This window comes from Halichoerus grypus, chromosome 13, assembly GCF_964656455.1.
Source record: "Halichoerus grypus chromosome 13, mHalGry1.hap1.1, whole genome shotgun sequence".
NCBI classification, from domain to species: Eukaryota; Metazoa; Chordata; class Mammalia; order Carnivora; family Phocidae; genus Halichoerus; species Halichoerus grypus.
This window is the reverse complement of record NC_135724.1, coordinates 2,530,671-2,552,029: the sequence shown is the minus strand read 5'-3', so window position 1 is coordinate 2,552,029 and position 21,359 is coordinate 2,530,671. Positions and strand designations below refer to the sequence as shown.

Sequence of the window (21,359 nt, the reverse complement as noted above, 5' to 3'; positions counted from 1 at the left end):
TGCACGCTCTGCACTAGGGCCTCGGGCCGTGTTTCCAGGCCAGACGGGATCCCTGGCCTATAGGTGAGTGGTTACTCTTCCGTTTATTCTGCAGATGGCAGCTTTGGTAAAGTAAGAACTCTGGCCTTTACTACTAACCGAAGTCTATAGGTTTGGTTAGAAAACACTGATAGGCATTTTAGGCTGGCTCAGACACCACATTTCACCAGTGTCTAGAAAGTGAGCAAGTTGGCCATTTACAATCGGGATGGGCACCTTGTTCTCGGCCTTCCTCAGAGGACGTCCCTGGATGGCTGACGGCTAAGCTACGCTGCGATCAGACCCCAGGTCTGGTGGCTTCATTGGACCGCGTGGCCGGAGGCGGCATCGCGTTTCCTCAGCCTCCTGTCAGTCGGGCGGCAGGGCTGGCTATCTGGATGGCCCGCCGGCCCCGGCCTCCCTGGGCCTGCCCCGAGGGGACTGGTGTCCCACCCCTCGGGCTGGAAGGAAGTCAGGAACTTTCTCAGGCGCGGAGCTGCTCCTTCCCGGGAGGCGCCCGGTCGGGCGAGGAAGCAGGGCCCCCCGGGGTCGGCGGTGGGGGCCCTGGGTTCCCCCCAGGGGAGAAGGCGGCCCCCCGACGGCGTGGGCAACGGGCCTGCCAGGGAAGAAGGGGGCCCGTGAGGCAGCTTCGCGGAGCAGAGTGCAGGCGTGGGCAGCTGTGAGGAGCAGAAGGGAGAGGGAGGTGCGGGGACACGCGGGTGTCACCTACCCAGCTAAATCTGCTGAGGGACAGTCCTCGCCCCTGTGTGGGAGAGAGAGAAACAATGACATTGTGATCCAGGCAGGAATGAAAAGTCTTTTAATAAACAAGAAACACAAATCAGGGCCGTGCTGAGCTGGTGAGTGGTGTTGACCCCTGCGGGATCCCAGGGGCGGCTCAGGGTGGATTTGGGAAGGATTTGGGACAGGGTTGGGGGGAGCGAGCTGGGAGCCGGCAGCAGTCTCTGCTGGGCGTGTTCCTTCCTCAGCCTGTGCTGCTTGGGAGCCACGGGGCACACATTTGGGGTGACGTCAGGTAGCTGTGAGGCCCGCCCTCTCTTTGGTCCATTTGGGGATTTCAGGGAAGGTCTACAGACGGCGTGAGAACTAAGGACAACGTTCAGAGGTCTTACCTTTCCTTGCGACGGAGGAGGTGTGCGTGGTGTCACCTGCAAAGACACGCAGAGGCCTGTGAGCGGGGGCGGGCGCCTCTCTCCCCGGGGAGCCTCCTGCCCTCACCTTCCTGCTCCTGACCAGCCTCCGTTGGGCGGGCAGCCCGGCGCCTCCGAAGTCACCCCTCTCTGCCTCCCGGTTCCTGTCCTGGTTCTCAGAGACTACGGGGCCTGAGACGCCAAGGCCAGGCAGAGTTTCCAGAACACTCAGAGAGCCCTCAGGGAAGGGGGGCACCCGCAGGCCCCACAAGCAGAACGATTCGTCCCGCTGTGGTTCCTGGGTGCACGGGCTGTGAGGGCGAAGCTCGCTTTGCTAAGGGCCTTGCTTCTCGGGGTGGAGGTGAAGCGTCCCCTGTACTCAGAGCTTCGAGAGGAGTGTTCTTGGGCCTGGGGCTCCCAACACTCACTTGTCAACATGCAGAAGACCCTCTTAAAACGCCCGCTACACAGAAAGTTTAGGATTAGAAGCTTGTGGCTTTGCTTTTGTTTTTCAATCTTTATTTTTGAGAGCAGTCTTAAGTTTCTAGAAAGAATGCATAGAAATTAGAGAGTTGCCACGTCCGCCCTCTTGTCCTGCTCACTGTTTCCCCATTTATTACGGCCTCGCATGCACGTGGCTCGTGTGTTATGAGCCGGGAACCAAGGCCGACGCACTTCTCTTCAGGGAATCGTAGCACATGGTAAGGTCACGCTCATGGTGTACGTTCTGTGGGTTTGCACAAATGTGCGATGTCAGGCGTCCACCAGCTCCGTATCACACAGTAGGCCCACGGCCCCCAAGCCCTCTGTGCTCCCCCGTTCCCCTCCCTGCCCACAAACTCTGATAACCACTCCTCTTGGCATCTCTTTAATCTTTTTGTCTCCATAGTTTTGCAAAGCCTGTGTTTTTAAACTAAGAGTCTCATAGTCCTTTAGTCTCAAAAGGAGTGAGTTCTTTGTTAGAACGTAAGATTCAGTAAGTGGCAGATGCAGTTTGGACCTTGTGACCAGGTTCTAGGGCTGAGCTCCCATGGCCAAACTCACCCTGAGGAGGAGGGAGGCATCATCGGGGATAGACTCACGTCCCTTGTGGATTAGAGCTCAGGGTCACCTGGGGATAGAGTCAGGCCCCTCATGGATTAGAGCTCAGGGTCACCTGGGGATAGAGTCAGGCCCCTCATGGATTAGAGCTCAGGGTCACCTGGGGATAGAGTCAGGCCCCTCATGGATTAGAGCTCAGGGTCATCTGGGGATAGACTCAGACCCCTCATGGATTAGAGCTCAGGGTCACCTGGGGATAGACTCAGGCCCCCCATGGATTAGAGCTCAGGGTCATCTGGGGATAGACTCAGGCCCCCCATGGATTAGAGCTCAGGGTCATCTGGGGATAGACTCAGACCCCCCCATGGATTAGAGCTCAGGGTCACCTGGGGATAGACTCAGGCCCCCCCATGGATTAGAGCTCAGGGTCACCTGGGGATAGAGTCAGGCCCCTCATGGATTAGAGCTCAGGGTCACCTGGGGATAGACTCAGACCCCTCATGGATTAGAGCTCAGGGTCACCTGGGGATAGACTCAGGCACCCCATGGATTAGAGCTCAGGGTCACCTGGGGATAGACTCAGACCCCCCCCATGGATTAGAGCTCAGGGTCACCTGGGGATAGAGTCAGGCCCCTCATGGATTAGAGCTCAGGGTCACCTGGGGATAGACTCAGACCCCTCATGGATTAGAGCTCAGGGTCACCTGGAGATAGACTCAGGCCCCCCATGGATTAGAGCTCAGGGTCACGTGGGGATAGACTCAGGCCCCCCATGGATTAGAGCTCAGGGTCATCTGGGGATAGACTCAGACCCCCCCATGGATTAGAGCTCAGGGTCGCCTGGGGATAGAGTCAGGCCCCTCATGGATTAGAGCTCAGGGTCGCCTGGGGATAGACTCAGGCCCCTCATGGATTAGAGCTCAGGGTCGCCTGGGGATAGACTCAGGCCCCTCATGGATTAGAGCTCAGGGTCACCTGGGGATAGAGTCAGGCCCCTCATGGATTAGAGCTCAGGATCATCTAGGGATAGACTCAGGCCCCCCATGGATTAGAGCTCAGGGTCACCTGGGGATAGAGTCAGGCCCCTCATGGATTAGAGCTCAGGGTCATCTAGGGATAGACTCAGATCCCCCATGGATTAGAGCTCAGGGTCACGTGGGGATAGACTCAGGCCCCTCATGGATTAGAGCTCAGGATCATCTAGGGATAGACTCAGACCCCCCATGGATTAGAGCTCAGGGTCATCTAGGGATAGACTCAGACCCCCCATGGATTAGAGTTCAGGGTCATCTGGGGATAGACTCAGGCACCCCACGGATTAGAGCTCAGGGTCATCTGGGGATAGACTCAGGCCCCCCATGGATTAGAGCTCAGGGTCACCTGGGGATAGAGTCAGGCCCCTCATGGATTAGAGCTCAGGGTCATCTAGGGATAGACTCAGGATGCTTTGGATTAGAGCTCAGGGTCATCTGGGCGTATACTCAGGCCCCCCATGGATTAGAGTTCAGGGTCATCTAGAGATAGACTCAAGCCCCCCATGGATTAAAGTTCAGGGTCATCTAGGGATGTACTGAGATCCCCATGGATTAGAGCTCAGGGTCATCTGGGGATAGACTCAGGTCCCCTGTGGATTAGAGCTCAGGGTCATCTGGAGATATACACAAACCCCTCATGATTAGAGCTCAGGATTATCTGGGGATATACTTAGGTGCCCCATGGATTAGAGCTCAGGGTCATCTGGGGATATCTCAACCTCTCACGATTAGAGCTCAGGATCATTTGGGGATATACACAAACCCCTCATGATTAGAGCTCAGGATCATCTGGGGATATACTTAGGCGCCCCATGGATTAGAGTTCAGGGTCATCTGGGGATATACTCAAACCTCTCATGATTAGAGCTCAGGATCATCTGGGGATAGACTCAGGTCCTCTGTGGATTAGAGTCAGGGTCATCTGGGGATAGACCCAGGTCCCCTCATGATTAGAATCAGTGTCATCTGGGAATATACTCAAACCCCTCATGATTAGAGCTCAGGGTCATCTGGGGCAGACTCAGGTCCCCTGTGGATGAGGCCATGGCCAGGCACCTGCTGCCCCCTGCAATCTCGATTCTCCCGGCAGCCTGCCGCTCACAGTGGGATGGGAACACTTACAATGTTCTTGAAGAAGTGCACTACAGGGTTTTCATCTTGGGTCCGGCCGTGCTGCGACTTCTGGGGCAGGGAGCCGTAGTGGGTAGTTCTCGCTGCGTGATGTCCATCCTGAAAGAGAGGGCGCGCTGAGCTCAGGTTGGGTCCCACCCTCTGCTCTGCCCCCCTGGAAGAGCTGCCTCTCTTCTCTCCTGGGGATGCATCTCTGGGATCAGGACCTTATACTGCGGCGCAGCTGCCATGACCCAGGACACTCCTGGGGCTGGCAGGGGACCTCAGGCAGCATGTCTGGATGTGCCCGAAGCATCTCCACCATGGACCCAACGTTGGGGCCCCCAAAGTCACAGCACAGGGCAAGGGAGGGGAATGTAAGGGGGAGTCTGCCGGAGACGGGCGCAGGGTAAGTAAGCTGTACGAGAAAGCTACCACTTCCCTGAGCTTCTGCTGTGGATAAAGGAGAATACTCGGGAATTAACGGCAAAAAAACCCCACCATGAGCTTTGAAGGGGTTGCATCACGTGAACGAAGCTCCATTTCTTAAAATCAGCATCCCAGGTCACAGCACAGGCACGGGCCCAGTTTGGGAAGACCTCTTCCAGATCTTGAGCAGCGGGAAGGCTGTGGGGAACAGTGGCCAGCTCTTCCCAGCTCAGGAAGTGCTTCAGAGAGGACAGGGAAAGTGCGGGGGGAGCGACGTCCACAGCTCAGCAGCCCCCACGCACCCCTCCACCATGGGCTGAGTGCTGCCTGCGCACAGCGCTCGGGGAGGCGAGCCTGCAGAGCTGACCCCGGGGCTCTCCTGCTCACCCAGTGACATGCACGGGGAAGAACATGAGGGGGGCGTTCCCAGGGGCATTTCCGTTACACGCGCTGAGGTCCCTGGAGGCGCTCCCTTCCCTCATCAGCTTTGTGCTTGCTGTGTGAGATGAAGCCCTTCTTCAGGAGACACTTGGCCTCCACGGAGTCCAAAGCGTGCGTCTCCAGAATTTAAGGCCTTTGGTGGGCCTCATCTAACCGGTGGCCGCAGTACCCCGACGGGGCTTGGTTGCAGTGACAGGTGCACTGCGTCCGGCACCCACCGGCTGGGGACATGTCGGGCTGTCCCAGATGCCCGCGTTCCTGCCTCAGAACCCCGGGGTCTGAAACCCAGCGGTCACCCTGGCCTCCAGGAGCGCATCTGGTCTTTCTCGAACGCATCCTGGCATCCGTTCCCCTCCCCACTACTGACGGACGATAAAACAAAAGCTGGCGGAGCTCCTCTGATCCTTCCCTTGCCAGCCCAGACACATCGGCAAACCCGCCGGTCCTCTCCCCCCTTCCCTCCCGACCACCCCCCGCTTCGGCTCCACCAAACAGAGCACCTTCTCTCTGGCTGGAGGGCCGCTGCGAACCCACTCCCCTCGGCGTGCGGGTGTGGGCTACCTCCTGAGCGCTGCTCTTTGCTCTGATGGCCCACCACCTCACTGGGCTGTGGACAAGTCACCCGTGCGCCGCCAGTTCCCTGGGACGTTCCGTGCCCGGCTCACCCTTCAAGCGCCACGACCTGCCCACTCCCGGTGCTAAGCTCAGGCGCCCCTGACGGACTTCTCTGCCCCCCGTGCCGCCCCAGCCCCGGCAGGCCCCGGTCCTTTAGACCCCAGCACCCGCCGGCCTGTTGGCCGGGCCTCTGCCCTCCCTCACCTGGGTCCAGCAGGCACCCTCCCTGCGCCCAGGCCCTGCCTCCGGAGAGGCTCCTAGCTCCCCGCAATGCCCTTCCTCCGCCCGCGCCCTGGCCGCTCTGCAGGGGTCTCCTGCGGGGAGCCGGCTCCAGCTCACCCCACAGACCCGGTGGGTCATCGGCCTCCCGCGCTGCTCATCCATGAGCACCCCGAGTGTGCGGCCCCAGCGGCCGGCTGGGAGCCCCGCCGCTCAGGACTCCCCGCACACGCCTGCAGGAGGGCACAGGGAGCCGGGTGGCCATGGGCACTGAGCCTGGAGATGTGGGCATAGCAGGGACAGAGCCAGAGGGGTTCTGTTCCCGCCAAAACCCCTGAGCCTGCTTATTCTAACTCACGCTCTGCTGATGCTGCTGGGACCCGAATGATCTACTTCCCCTCCCCGCATCCTTGTCTTCCACCTGATTTCCAGCTGCCTCACTTCCCTGGCCGATCACACTCCATCAGCACGCTGACGCTGCATATTCTTCTCCAATGAAAGAGTGAGCGCAAAATTAAGAATTAAAAAGCAAAACGGATGAGCCAGGAAATGATTTAAATTACTTACTTTAAGACAAGTATCTTTTAAGTGTCTGATATGTCCTGCAGGTGGTTATTTATGAGACACCATCCAAATGGTCTGAAATAATGAAATCAGCTCGAAATCCAGTCCACCTTGCTCTCCTCTTGGTGTTCATACACCGTTTTTCTGCATGCTCTGTATTGGATATTGAGTCATAGAGGCATCGGGCACCTGTAACTCATACAGCCTGTGATTAAACTAGAAAAATATCTTAAACTACACAAGAGGTTTTTACAGAAGTGAGTGTTAGGTAATATTATGCAGATCTCACATTATTAAAACTTATTTATGTTGTGAGATAGATAATGAGGTTTACATAGGTAGTAATGTTTCTCATGTGAATTATGCACACCTGCTTTGAATGCTATAAGACAAATTATGTATTTTGTGATTTTTATAATAAATATATCGGTCACCAATCTTTTGAGGGAAAAGTGATTTAAAGGAGCACATGAAGTTGGTAAATTGCATTTTGGCTCTGGGAGCTACAACATCAGGGGTCAGAGCCATTCATGGAGAAGGTGGTTGGTGTATTTATAGCCCTCAGCACAGAACTTAGCAAACAATATGCATTCACTGTGTGTTGGGTTAACATGCAGACTGTGCGGATCATTTTGAATAGAGAGCCTCACACGCAGCGTTGACCTTAAGTAGACAGAAGGCCCTTGGTGGAGCCACACACTTCCTTTGTTACATGTGCAGCGAAGCCCGCTGAGTATGGACTTGACCTGGACTCTTGGTTGTAAATTGTCCACTGCACAGGTGATCTGAGGTAGTCACCTGGTTACAACTGTATTGTTATATTGGGAATGGCCTGGTAGTAAAATGACATGTAGCCAATCACATTTCTATACACTAAGCAATGAACAGTTAGAAAAAGCAAAATTTGAAAACACTACCATGTATAAGAGCACCAGGCATAAATCTAGGAAAATATGTATAGGATTTCTATGCTAAACCCCAGGAAATGCTGAGGGAAGAAAGCAAAGAGCGAGCGGAGAGGCGTTCTGTGTTCATGGATGGGATGGCTCAGCGTGGTAAAGGTGTCGACTCTCCCCAAATAGCTCTACAGATTTAATGCACATCCTATCAAAGTCCCAACAGGGTTTTGTTCAGATGCAGACAAGCTGTTTCTAAGACTATCCGGAAATGCAAAGGGACTGAAATAGCCCAGCAATGGTGGAAAAGAAGAATAAAGCTCGAGGTAGCATATCTTTGAATTTCAGATTTCTATAGAGTGAAAGTAACCAAGGGAGTGTGGTGTTGGAGGGGAGACAGACACATAGATGGGCAGACACCATCATGTCCAGAAATAGGCCCACCCAAATGTGACCTGCTGATTCTTGAGAAAGGTGCGAAGACCATTCAATAATATTTTCAACAAATGGTATTGGAACAACTGCGTCTGAATATCCAAAAAAATGGGCCTCAACCCAGTGTCGCACTTTATCCAAAAATGAACTCAAAATGGACTATAGATCTTTATGTACAACGTAAAACTATACGATTTTAGAAGAAAGCATATTCCTGAGACATGACACCCAAGGAATGGCCCATAAAATTTAAAACTTTGGTTTTGCAAAAGACACTGTTAAAAGAATGAAAAGTCAAACTACAGACTAGAGAAAATATGTGCAAAACACACAACTGACAAAACACTTGAAACCAGAATTGTAAAGAGCTCTCAAAACTCAATGGTTAAAAAAACAACCCAGTTTAAAATGATGGACCAAACACGGAATCAATGCGGCACGAGACAGGACGGGCATGTGAAAAGCTGCTCGACATTGTCCCAGCCACTAGGAAAATGAACCTCAAAGCCCCGGGGAGACACATGCATCACGGTGGACAAAATTAAAAGTACCGACAATACTAAGTGTTGGCGAGGATGTGGGGCACCGGGAGCTCTCTTGCATTGCTGGTAAGAATGCAAAATGGCACAGTCCCTCTGTCAAACAATTTGGCAGCTTCTTATAAAGTTAACCATCTACTTCCCGTAGGACCCAGCAATCCTGCTTCCTGCTTTGAATGGTAAAAGGAAAAAAATATTTCTGGAAGTGATTTTTTTTGTTTGTAATGAATATATTGGTCACCAATTTTTTGAGGGAAAAAGTAATTTCAATCTTAAATGAAAACTTATGTTCATTAAAAAAACCTGTCCATGAATGTTTATTAGCAGCTCAATTCCTGATCACGAAATCGGCAAACAACCCAAATGCTCATCAGTGAGAGGAAAGGTAGACGAAGTGGCATGTCCGCACAGGGGAGGACCACGCAGCAGCAAGACCGGACGGACGTTTGATACCCCCGGGAACTCAAGGCCTCTCCAAGGTGTCAGGCTGAGCAGAAGCAACCACTCCCAGGAGAGTTCCTGCCGTGTGGACTCATTTATGTGATGTTCTTCTAATGATTAAACTGCAGTGAGGGCGAGCAGGGCATCAGTCGCCAGGGCACAGGGATGGGCGAGGGGAGGCTGTGGTGTGGGCACGATGGGAAAGCAGGGGGACGGCTCTGGGGTGAAGGGTCCTCACTGTGGGGGTGGCTACGCAGAAGGCCACATGCCTTAGGCTTCACAGAACCATGCACGGAAACTGAGTCCGTGTCTCTGTAGGTTAATATCTAAACTAGAGCACGGCCGTTAGCAGGGTCTGTCTTTACGAAGCCGACTGTTGATGAGGACGCTGTCTAGTGGGACACCTGTGTCCATGAGTCCGGCCGTCCCTCCAGATGCAGCATCTCGTCTCCGTCTGAGCTCTTGCTCGCGTGGGCACCCTTGCTTGGAACGTCTTCACCTTCCTAATGTGTCCGCTTTCTGAACAATGTGGCCCCTTTAGGCTGTAACACCTCATGTGGCATCGGACTGCCCAAACTGAGATCTGCACTCGCTAAACCCCAAGCCCTCGTTCCCTCTCCCCAGCCCCTCGGCGCCCACCATCGACTTTCTGTCTCCACGGATGTGACTGCTCTGGGCACCTGGCAGGAGCGGAGTGATACAGGATTGGTCCTGCTATGTCTGGCCCCTTGCAACCAGCATCAGGCCCTCGAGGGTCATCCATGTGGTAGCAGATGCCAGAATTTCCTTCCTAAATTTTTCAGGCTGGAAACATTCTGTTGCATGGACACACCCCTTCTGTTTATCTGTTCACTGTCGAGGGACACCTGGGTGCTCCCACCTTTTGGCTTCTGTGCTGAGCCCCTGGTCTGCCCCGATCTGTTAAACTGGCAGAAGGGATGCCCGGACCCCCACTTGCCCTCCCTCAGCAGCTCGAAGGGAAGTTGTAGGGCAGTGAGAACGAATACGGTGCACAACACGATGCTGGCGCCCCATGAAGGCCAGTCTGCTCTGCTGGAAGGGGCGGCCACTGGAAGGGGGGCTGGAGGGGCAGCTGGGCCCTCCTCTAGGGAAGTCTTGGGGGCTGACAGCTGGGTCAGGTCAGAGCAGGGCTGGGGAGCCCCTGGCAGGCCTGGGGAGGCTCTTTAAAAATACTGGGGTTTTGGTTATTCGTTATATTTTACAGTTTATGGGATGTGGGTACTTAGCATAGGAGAGACGGGGAGAACGCTGCGTCTGGAGGAAGCGTTGGCAGGAGGAACGAGGGGCAGATCGCGGGGCACGAGGGGGACCTGTCCGCTCTGCAGACCAGCTGGGGCCAGGCCAGGCGCAGGGGTGCGAGGGGCACAGGCCAGTCACTTGTGGGGTTTCCTCTGTCAGTCCCTACTTGGTCCTCAGCCTCTGCCCCGCAAGTACTTGTGATGGATGGAGTCCCCTGCTATGGAGCCCACTGAGCTGGGGCTCCCCAACAGAGGAAGGATTTTTCTCACTTCGTTAGTTTTTTGTTTTTGTATTTTTAGGCTCCACACCCAGCGCAGAGCCCAACACAGGGCTCGATCCCATGACCCTGAGATCAAGGCCTGAGCTGAGGTCGAGAGTCAGATGCTTACCTGCCTGAGCCACCCAGGCACCCCAAGGCTTAGTTAGTTTTTAAGACACACAGTTAGTAATTCTCTGATGAAGCACTTTTGTGTTCATTAAGGTTGAAAAAGAGGCAAAATGGTTAACATTTTACCATTATTTGTCAAATTGGTGAGTCCTGCCCCATTCCTGGCAGCTCATTTCTTCCGCAGGAGGTTAAGAGGTAAGGGGGAGTTGTCAGGTCATCTGGGATGAACTGGGACAAGGGGGCAGGGCAGCAGCTTCCCGTGGGGCCGAGAGCACTCAGAGCTGGGGAGGCGGGGATGCTGGACTCCCCGCCCCCGCCCATGACCCCCGGTCTACACCCGAGGCTAGGCCGTCTCAACACAGCGTCTCCAAAATACGTGCAGCTGAACATCTTGCACAAGTGAGATTTGAAAAAAATACTTATTTCTTAATGAATACTTATTTCGGACTGATGAGAAAAACAACACAAACTCATTATATAAAGAAGTCAAAATTTGAAAGGTTGCCGAAGAAGTTCTACCACTGAAGGATGGCTCTCGCGTCTCAGTTTGGTGAGACGCTGTTCAGACCTGGCTCTGTGCTTGCACAAACGGAGAAGTGGGCCGGCGCCTTGAAACGTGACCTCAGTTTGCACGACCTCGTGCGGCACCACCTGGTCCTCTTTGGCATCATGATGAATCAGACAACAACTCCTGATGGCAAATAACATTATGCTGAGAAGTCCTAACCACCATGGGAGAGAAACCATAGCACAAAGGGCAACCTTTCCATTAGTTTTTAGGGGAAATTGCTTTTTCCATTAACCTGTGTCATTGTAATACTTTTGAAAAATGCTGGTTCTTTTCCCTCCTCTTGCGATAATGCCCGCCACCATCAGGGGGCGCCCGTGCACCGGCTTCCAGGCCAGGGCCGCGCTCCCCATCCAGACCTCAGGAAGGGGTTTTAACACTTTTCCAATTTGCCAGAGAGCTGGGAGTTCTTAAACTTGCAAGTAATAACAGGAGGTTAGTTTTCACCTGACACATGTGAAGATCAATGGTCATCAGATCGGGTAAAGATTCGCTCCCTTGAATACAGTGGCTGTTTTATGAAAATAGGGAGAACTCTGCAACACATTTGCATCTGGATTTGATTAGAGACAAATTGATGGACTCATTCCCTCTCAGAAAAAAATGCTGTATCTTGAAAAAATTAATATTCACTGTGCCTGGGGTTTTGTGGTTACGGGAAAAAAAAGTTCGAGCGCCTACTTTATTTCTTATCTTTCCAGAATCAACCACCACAATGTCAGTGGATGAAATCTTAGTGAATCCCTGGCTCTTGGATGTGTCCCCCTGCCTCTGTGTGCTCCCACTCCAGGGGCTGAGCCCCGAGATGCACCTGTGTGCTCCCCGTTGCACGAGGCACAACCCAGCGAGACTCGGGGTCCCTCCCCTCCCCCGGCCCAGGCCCCAGTTTGCTTGCTTTTCTCTTCTGGATGGATGGTGTGGCATGAGTGCAGACGAGGAGTGGAGAGAGTAGTAAGAGATCACTACACACACAGCTCAAAGGAAGGCAGCTAGAAGAGTGGCCAAGCGCAGACCAAGAGCTGAGAGAGGTGACATAATAGACTAGAGGCTGTGTTAGGACCAACCCAAACTTCAAAATCGTGTGCATCCAGACCCCTGTCCCTAATGGCTAAGAGTCCTCACAATGGTGTGATGACTTGGGGTATGTTACAATATTAGAACGTCCTTTAAATATCATGAAGTACGCCCCGGCTTCCTTCAGATCACACGTAGGAACCACAAGTACGTCTGTCCCTCCACCTTTCCTGTACGGGGCGCTAGTTCGGGGGACATTGGTCCTCCCAATCCAATGTGTGTGTTGATGCCTGCCCCATCTTTTCTACGTGATGGAGAAAGAAGGGAGCTCGGGGTGCAGCTGCTGTGTGAGAAGCCCCGCCCTTTCTTATGCTCGAAATCGAGGCTCACCAAGGCAGGTGCTCCTCACGCCAGGCTGCGCTCCCGCCGACCCTCAGCCCGGGCACTGGTTCTCAGCAAGCATCCGATCCCGTGAGAGAACTCTGAGCCCGCTGGCGGCCACACGCGGGCACCTTTCGGACCCAGTCCGTGCCGCGGCCCCAACACGCCCAGGGCTCGCCTGTCGCCCTGAGTCAGGTGGGTCCGCACACGCGCGTCCAGTGCTGGGCACACTGACGGTTTTCCTACTGACCCTGTCCTACGTGGCTAAGCCACCCGAGTTCTAGGAATTCCTCCCTGTGTCCCCAAAGGATTCCATCTAAAAAGGGAATAAAGTGATTCTACTCGCTTTTAAAATACGGGGTGTATGATTCTCATGCTCACCCTCACCGTTTGTAGAGCAAGAAATGTTGCTCAGCACGCTCGGAATCAACGGCTTCATTTAACAGGTGCAACAACCGGTACTCGAGGGGGATGGGGGTGTGCTCGCCGGTCTCCTGACTTCCTGTCCAGGACCCGGTGCTGAGGGCCACCACCCCAAGCCAGATTCTTGTGGGTTCCACGTGGGACACAGGCTGGTGTTCCAAACCTAACACTTGGTGCCAAATGGATAAATCACGGGCTAGCCATACGACAGAAGGAAAAGGTAAGAAGGAAGAATGGATTTTTTAAACAGTGTAGGTTTATTTTATTTTTAAAAAATTTGTCGACTTACCTTACGTTACCTTGTGAAGGCATGATGAGCTAGAAATAAAAATGTTCCTGCATATAAGGAAAAATCAGCGTCTGTTGATGGAGTCAGTTAGAGGTGTCTGTTAATGTCCGGAGGGCTGGGGACTTGTGGGTGCCGCTCTTCCCTAGAAAATTAGTTCCTACTCACGTTGGTAAACACTGATAATTAGGTGCAGCGAATGCAAGAGCAGTTAGTGAGGAGAGATTTTCCGGTTTGGTTATCATTTTGAAGGACTCAGTTCTGTGTAACTAAAGCTGGGGGCCAGCCAGCCCCCGCTGCGCAGAGAAGCCCCAGCCCCACACAAGCAGACCACCGTAAGGGCTGCACCACCCGTTCTGTCCAGGGGCCTGAAACCGGCCTACCCCCCAGCCACGCACCGCACAGACACATGCTGGGTGCTCACTCCTGTAAGGGACAGGCTGACGCCCCAGAAGACTGCACATTACAATCGGGACCCTCGCCGTTCACGCAGAGGGTTTCACCAGGGGTCTTGAGAACGACTGAGTAAGGGAATTTGCATTTTGCTTTTTTGTCCCAGAGAAATCTTTGATTTGGGGGCATTCTGGAGAGACTCCGATCCAGGGAGCCACACAGTTAATCTACGTAACCTGTTTGGAGCCATGGACCACAAGGCAGAGCGCCTGAGCAAGACTTGGGATCCCTAAAATGTTTTTGTCCTGAAAGTGGTAACAAGCCCCAATATGCTCATGTGTGTGATGTGATGTTCTCTATGTTTACAAACCACGAACACAGTTCACTATGAAACCCAGATACCTTTCCTGCCCCCTCTCTCCGGCTTCACGCTCCTTCCACGGCTGGTAAGGACCCTTCACGGCCGCGAGCAATCTTGTTTCAGTGGCTTATCCTCCTTGAGGACTTCCTGAAGAGTCCGTGGCAGGAACAGCTTCCTTCTCTCCATCCAAGACTCCTCCTTACCCCTTGCCGGCCATACCTGGTTTCCACCATAGAACCGCCCCGTCTGCTCCAGGTGCTGAACGAGGGGCCCCCCGAGTAAGTATTACCAAATCCAGCAAGTGCACCAAGGGTCCCAAGTTTGGGGATAAAAGGACGGGTCTGACTGTGAGGTGTTTGACCTGTGACCTTAGTCCCTTTCGGAGTAGGTCCAGGTGTGTCGGGGAGAGAGCCCGGGGGGGGGGGTGCTCCCATCCGCAGCCCCAGACCCTGTGACTCCCACGTCCCCAGAAACCACAGGTGGGCCAGACGAGGCTCTCCCGTGGCCTTGGGCCCCGCTCCTCCTTTCGTTCATGCCTGTTCCTCAGGGGAAGCCGTGACGCCGGTTTTGTTCAGACTTCTAATGTGCCTCAGGGGACAGCGTTAGTGTCGTTTTGGAGTAAAGTCAAGACATCCTAGATTTCGTATACAGGGAGAATTCTTCTCAGTCTGAACGATACGTGCAGTGTGCCCTGTGCTTTTGTCCTTTGCAAGCTTAAGAATATGTTTGTTCCTGAATTGTTGACTCGAGCGAGTTTAATTAAAGCCGAGCTTCTTTCTTCAGGGAAAGCTGTGCGGGGTCAACAGTGGTCTTTATTTCTGGCGCAGTTTTCAGGCACACCTTTGATTTAGAGGGCGGTTTTAGGTTGCGTGGCGCCTGTCCTGACGTAGATTGCTTCTCAGACCCCGGGAAGGGAGCCCGTGGGTGGGCTGTGCGGTCCGCGGGCTCGGCCTCGTGGGCCTGCTGTTGTTCCCGGCGGTCGGCTCGGGAGGGACCGGCGCTTTGCCCCGTGACCAGGGTGCAGGGCTTTGCGGTTAGCGGACGGTGAGGGCGGGGCTGCAGGCTGCTGTCGGGGGGCGGCAGGCGGGGTGGGGGAAGTGCGGCTCTGACTTCTCCTGGGAAATCGGGAGACGAACCACCCCCTCCCTGCAGGGACGGCTGGACCTCGGTGGGCGTGCAGGGGTCGGAATGACAAGAGGCTGTGCCCCTGGGCACAGAAAGACACAGCAAGCCCCGTGTCCCCGCCTGATGCCCGCGGTCAGGCTCTGTCATCCCGGGAGGTGGGCGCGTGGAGGGGAGGACAACGGAGGGGGCCGGAGGGGTCGGGGGCACCTGTCGGGCTGGAAGCAGCTCTCAGATGCTGCGCAAGCCGTAAGATGGTGGTGGGTTTCCGGCGCCGGGCCCCCCCTCTCTCGGTCTTGCACTGGCCACCTGGTGCGCACCAGCTCTAAGGGGCCCTTCTGCCGAGGCATCCCCCCGGTGATGGGAGGGCCACCAGCGCGCCCGAGGCGTCCCCGTGGTGACGGGAGGGCCACCAGCGTGCCCCGTGCTCGGCAGAAACGGCAGTGTCTCGGCCCCTCGCCCCGGGGATGCCGCAGAGCTCCCGGCAGAGGCAAGGTCTGCCCCGCAGGGCAGGTCTGCTCCCCGGAGTCAGGGCGTCTGGCGCCGGCTGTTCTGGAGTGCGGCCTTCCTGTGGCTTCCCCGCTGTCCCCAGAACGGCGAGAAGCAGGACGGGATGTCGGCGCGCCCCGCTCCGGTCTGTCTCCCTACTTCCAGGCGCTCAGTGTACAAAGACCTCGATGAGTCCGACGTGCACAGAAGCTCTTTTAGCATAAACGTCAAGCGGACGTCACAACCGAGCTATAAACCCAAACGATGAGCCCCGCTGTCCCTTCTTGGGATCCAATGGTCTCTGCGCAGACCATGAGCAAGCAGGTTCAGGGGCGTGGGGTCTGGAACATTCTCTTTGGAAGGAAAAGACAAGTTGCAGCAGGTTTTCCAGCAAGTGAGGGTCGTGGGCCCCCAGTTCAGCTGTGGTGGGAAGCAGACCCCCGCCCCCCCGGGGAAAAGCTGGGCCCTGGGAGCGTGCGGGGAGTGTCGGAGGCCGGGAGACGGGGATTCCTGTCTCCTGCGCAGACTGAGCCCTCACAGGCCGAGTGCACAGGACGGCATCCCGATTGCTGCGGGGCTGGCGAGACCTGGGTCACCGCGAGCACTTGCGGGGATGTCCTGGGGACACGCTGCACCCCAGTCTTCAGAGAAATACTCCCAGTCCTTCATCTGACACTTACTTTATGGTCGAGAAGCTGAGGTCTGAGCAGAAACGCAGGGGCCCCAAGGCCAGAGCCGGTGAGAGGCGGAGGGGAGCCCGTGGCTCCCGGGGCCCCTGGGTGTCCTTCCAGCGTGGCTCAGGCGTCGCGTGGCCGAGAGGCAGGCGTGACAGACCTAGGGGTGCCCAGGGCTGGGGCAGCACGTGCGCCTCTCGTATTTCTCTCCAGTGGCACGGGACCCCCACGGAGTGGGCAGCACTGATGGCTACTTCCGCTGCTGTTGGTGCTTTTCAGGCGAAGAGAGGGCCACAGCCCGCGTTTCTGAGTCTTACTCGGCACTTGTCTGCAGCACGAGTGTCACTGGCTCCTTGAACTCTGGGGTGCGTGGTAGCTGCCTGGGCCTTCTCCAGCCAGGGAGGCCCGTGAAGTGGCCTGCGGCCTCCAAGGGACTCGGAGCTGGGGGGAATCAAGGGTGGACGCCGTCCCGTTGCTGGTCCTCGCTCGCCCCCAGGGGGGGTGGCTGTGGCACCAGGGGTCCTGCATGAGGCTTGGCACACCCACAGTGCCCGTGCTTCACGCATCCCCCCGAGATGGGGGCCCCATGCAGGGAGAGGTGGCCGGCTGGGCAGAGCAGGACATACAAGGAAAAAGGGTTTGATATTTCCCTAGGGGACTGCCCTCCACCAAGCTGCTCCCCGTCTCTCCCTTGCAATTCCGGCCTCTCCAACTTGCGTCTGGGTTCCCGAATAGGATGCCACCCGTCTGCGTGGGCTACTCTCTCCCCACATGCGGTGGTCACGTTCCATCCCTGCAGGTTGAGCTCCGGTAGTTCTAGGACATGTGTTGGATCCCCTGGAATCAAAGAATTCCTGGTGGGGGTTGGCTCGTGGAACCCATGTGTCCTTTGCTGGTCACCCTGATGTCATGGTGGCTGGCTCTTTCCTAGCCTTCCTGGTGGATTTGCAGAGAGACTCACGAGGACACAGGGAGAAGGAGGAGTGTTCTGGAAGGTCAGGGTACAGAATGTCTGCTGGGCATTGCTTATTGGTAGCTTTGGAGTTTCCGAGCCACAGGGGAGGGAAGACGGTTTCGGCTAAGTGCTGAGAGTCCGAGCTTCAGCTCCCGGCTCTATCCAGCGGCCTTTATTCCCTCTGCAAGCCTGTGTCTAGTGCCCTCTGCCACAGAATCTCAGACAGGTGCATTCTGAAGCCATTTACCGCAGCCGGCCTGTGTCAGGTGCCATTAGATCTACCCTCTGGTACACACGACCATCTTCTTGAAACAATAATGGATCCCAAATTGCTGGAGGGAGACATTTCCAATCATCAGAAGCTCTTGCTCAGAGAGGAGAGAAGACCCGGGTGCACTGCTCTCCTCAGTGTGAGAACAGCATGGCAGTGTCTCTCCCTGCGGAAGGGAGGTTCCGGGGCTCCCAGACCCGGCCCGCCTGTCCTCTGTGTACCCGACACACGGGCGCCTCCTGGAAAGCATTTCGCATGGTGGGGACCTGCCACGGGGATCACTGAGGCCCTGGGGGTGGACGAGGCCCTCGGAGGGTCTGCACTGTCAGTAACGACTTTGGGGAGCCCACTGGCTTGGTCCGTGTGGCAGCTTCGCCCTTGGTTTCCACTCGGGGTCCGTCTTCGACTTCGGGTCACTCAGCAGACAGGCGAGCACCATGCACACATACACGCCGCTAGCCAGTGCTGTGCGTGTTTCAGTATTCTCGCGTGTGTTCTTGCAAGCCAATCCAAATCGCATTTGGGGTGCCCAGTATTTAGGGGGAATCCATAAATGAACAAATAATAAATACAAAGAACCCAGGACCGGAACCCCGCAGTGTGTCCTCTGAACCTTAGTGTGCCCACTGGTGGCCAGAGATGGGGTCGCGCAGACTCTTTCTTTCAGGCCTGGTTGTTTTAATGCACGCACAGAAGCTGGTCTGGGGTGAAGAGGCGGAGGAGAGGGGTGTTGCTTTTTCTCTGCCAAGTAGTTTTTTAAAAGAGAACAATCAACATTCTTGGTGTCACCCGAAGAGCACAGCCCGTCTCCGTCCGTGGAGAGCTCGGCTTCTGACAGAAGCGGTCTCGGTCGGCGGAGGAGAGCCTGGGGCAGGGAGGCGTGGAGCGGTTTTGGGGGAAAGGGGCAAGCTGGCCCTATGTGGGGGCTTCACACCCAGGTGTGGGGCCCACTGTTACCCAGTCACGCGCACCAGGGGCCGCTGTGGCAGGGGCTTTCGCGCTCTGGTGGCTTCAGGGAGCATCCGGGGGCACTGGCCTCCCGGGGAGGGCGTTGCTTTGACCGACGAGCTGCGGAGAGAGGCGTTTACGGAGCGAGTGGCCACAGGGGCTGGACAACAGGCTGTCCCGCTGATGCTCCTGGGAGGGGATGGTCCACAAGCGTGTCGGGACAGTACGCTCACCACGCCGTCCATCCTCTTCAGGCACGGGATCCCAACCTTCTGCATCTCCCCAGGTGACACACTCAGGTGTCTGGCTCGGGCGCCCACTGTCACCTGAAAGCGTAGGCCCGTGGCTGCAAACCCGTGTGGTGGCCGCCACCGTGCGTAAGTAGGAGGGTGACTCCTGGTGGACTCAGGACCTCCTCTGGGGTGATGCTGCCTTCCCTGATGCCCCCTGCCGTCCGGACTCACCTGTGGGCCCTCCGTGCTCTGAGCAGCAGATGAGGACAGGTGACGGCTCGTCCTCCATCCCAGCGCAGGCCCCGCCGAGCCCATGTGGGGACAGCACCCGCCTTCGACCTTCCCAAGGACACACGTCATGTGACAATTCAACTAGCAATCGCTCAGTGTACATCAGGCCCTGGTTTTCAAGGGCAGGTCAATGTCACGGTGGCAGCCGACTCCCCGTGCCCTGGTGCCCGCGGAACCGCTGAGGCCCCGCTGGTCCCAGGGGCCCGTCCACTGCCCTGACCCCACAGCTGGCCCTTTGCGGGTCATCTGTGCAGGATCCCGCCTGGGAATTCAAAGGCCTCTTGAACAAGAGTTTTTGGTCTTCTCACCTTGACCCTTGCTTGCTTCCCCTGAGGACCTGGCCCCCTCGCTTTGCAAACGTGACTCCCCCAGGCACTCCAGACCTGCTGCACCTGCTGCAGCCCACGGGCTGGAGCGTGCCCGGATGCGGCCCCCGCTGACCGAGGAGGACAGGAGGGGCCTGGGGGGTCAGCACACGTCTTACCTGGTACATGGTGCACAGCCCGGGCTGGCTGTGGGCATGAGAGGGCACAGGGCTCCGTCTCTGCTTGAGCCAGGGCACCTGCCAGGGGACACAGAGTGGCGGTTGAGTCCATGTGGTACCACCGGCGGAGCCCCCAAGTCCTCCAGCAAGCGTCCCCTCCTGACTGGGCTTGGAGGAGGGTAAGTGGGGGACGGAGGTCCGAGGGTGAGGGCGTGCGGAGGATGGATGGCGACCACCGAGGGGACAGAGGAAGGCAGAGACGGCAGTGGGAGCCCCCAGCACTCCGGGGGAAGGATGTCAGAAAAAGGAACAAGAAGAAAGATTTAGGGGAAAGTTCTGGAGCCCTGAGCCCAATTATGTGACCACATTTTCTTAACATTGTAGCGGGCACCAGCCCGTAAGATTTTGGACCGAGGAAGGGGAGGAAGCGCCTTCCAGCCCGATGCGACGTCTAGAGGGCTTTTCAAGTCTACACTGGGATAGAGAAGGTTCGCAGCTTTACTGTACAGGTTTGTTTCTTTTGCAACAGGAGTGACAGCTTCGGCATGGGATTCACAGGAGAAACCACATCCGTTCTGCGGGGGTCACTGTGCCCTCTCTGCCGGCCCTCCCCGCTTCCTACAGAGCGCCACGAATTAGTTCTATGAGCAACAGAGTGGCCAAAGTCATGCCAGGCGGCCACTCGGGGTTACACGGTCTCACATTCTTCCTTGCTCTTGGTGAGATTTAGAAGCCGTAATATTAACTTAGCATGCCTGGACGTGAGCTGTGCATTAACCCTAACTCTAAGCTCGGTTGCGATAAATCTTCCTAAGTAGTGTCTGTTCCTCCTGTGTGTCTCCCCGATTCTATTCGCTGTAGGAGAGCACCTGCATTATCACCCAGTTTTGAGTGGTGTGGCTGAGAGAGCATGACTGTGGGGCCCAGGTAAATGGCCTGCAGAGAGTTCCCCTTGTTTGACTGTATGCGGCAGAATGGTGGGCTCATGGGCGGGGAGAGAAGGTACCTTACATTGGTCAAAAGATAAAATCGATGTAAATGATTTTAAGAGATGTCTCAAGTTGGCTGTAGATTACATGGATTTTTAAAATAACAGGTCACTGGTGGGTTACGTGAGGAATGAGCTGTGGTTATGACACAGGAGAATGTTAGTGTGTTCTAGAAATATTATTGCAAAGTGAACACACAGGGCTTCCCGAGGCAGATCTAGGGTGAGTCTGCTTAGCTGTACATCCCACCCTTGATTCTCCCCACGCGAGAGCGGTGATTTCTACTCGAGCGAGAAGCCCTGGTGACCTTAATCCAGGCACGGAGTCCTACCAGAGTGAGGCAATTGTTTATGTTAATGCCTCGGTGGATGAGCCTGCCGCGGCTTCTGCCTCGATCGGGCCTGGTCGTCCCCACAAGATGTGAGGCCCCCCCCCAGGGTGGCAGACAGGTGGCAGACGGGCACGGACACCCTTGGCCAAAAGGCAAAGAAGAATTTTCTAGTTTGTTTCCCCGTTGAGAGCAATGCCCCTTGTTAACGAGGGAGACCAGCTCCTTGAGCTGTTTCCAGGTCGCGCCGGGGACCCGTGTCAAGCTACCCCCCCCCCCCCAGGCACGCAGGGCTCCGTGGGCTGCTGGCCACGCAGCTCGGGGCGAGGCGGCTGGGCGGCTGAGAACGCAGCCCCCCCAGCACGGGCAGGAGGGGGAAGACGGGCATCCTCTTCACGGGCGACGGCAGGGGGACGAGGTACCCCAGTGGCCGAGCTCACCTGACCTCCCATACAGGTGCGGGAGGGGCTGGTGCATCACTGGGTGCGCCCCACGGGGCTGGCGGGAAGTGCCCCTCAGAGGAGCCCTCGTTCGAGGGGCTTCCTCGGAACAATTCCTGTTTCTGGAA

The 21,359-nt window shown here is 56.0% G+C and overlaps 1 protein-coding gene across 4 annotated transcripts in view; it reads right to left on the bottom strand.

Annotated features, from left to right (window-relative positions):
- MBP (myelin basic protein) overlaps positions 1 to 21,359 on the bottom strand; it is an 88,713-nt gene that overhangs the window by 7,967 nt on the left and 59,387 nt on the right. Inside the window, exons 4-7 of one of the 4 annotated variants that reach the window (XM_036093748.2) lie at positions 19,475 to 19,552; positions 4,367 to 4,474; positions 1,152 to 1,187; positions 749 to 781 (exon numbers count right to left, since the gene is read on the bottom strand). In XM_036093748.2, the coding sequence (XP_035949641.1) occupies positions 749 to 781; positions 1,152 to 1,187; positions 4,367 to 4,474; positions 19,475 to 19,552 (255 nt within the window). The remainder of the gene's footprint in view (positions 1 to 748; positions 782 to 1,151; positions 1,188 to 4,366; positions 4,475 to 19,474; positions 19,553 to 21,359) is intronic. The other 3 variants (XM_078060164.1, XM_036093746.2, XM_036093747.2) reach the window with 3 other exon arrangements.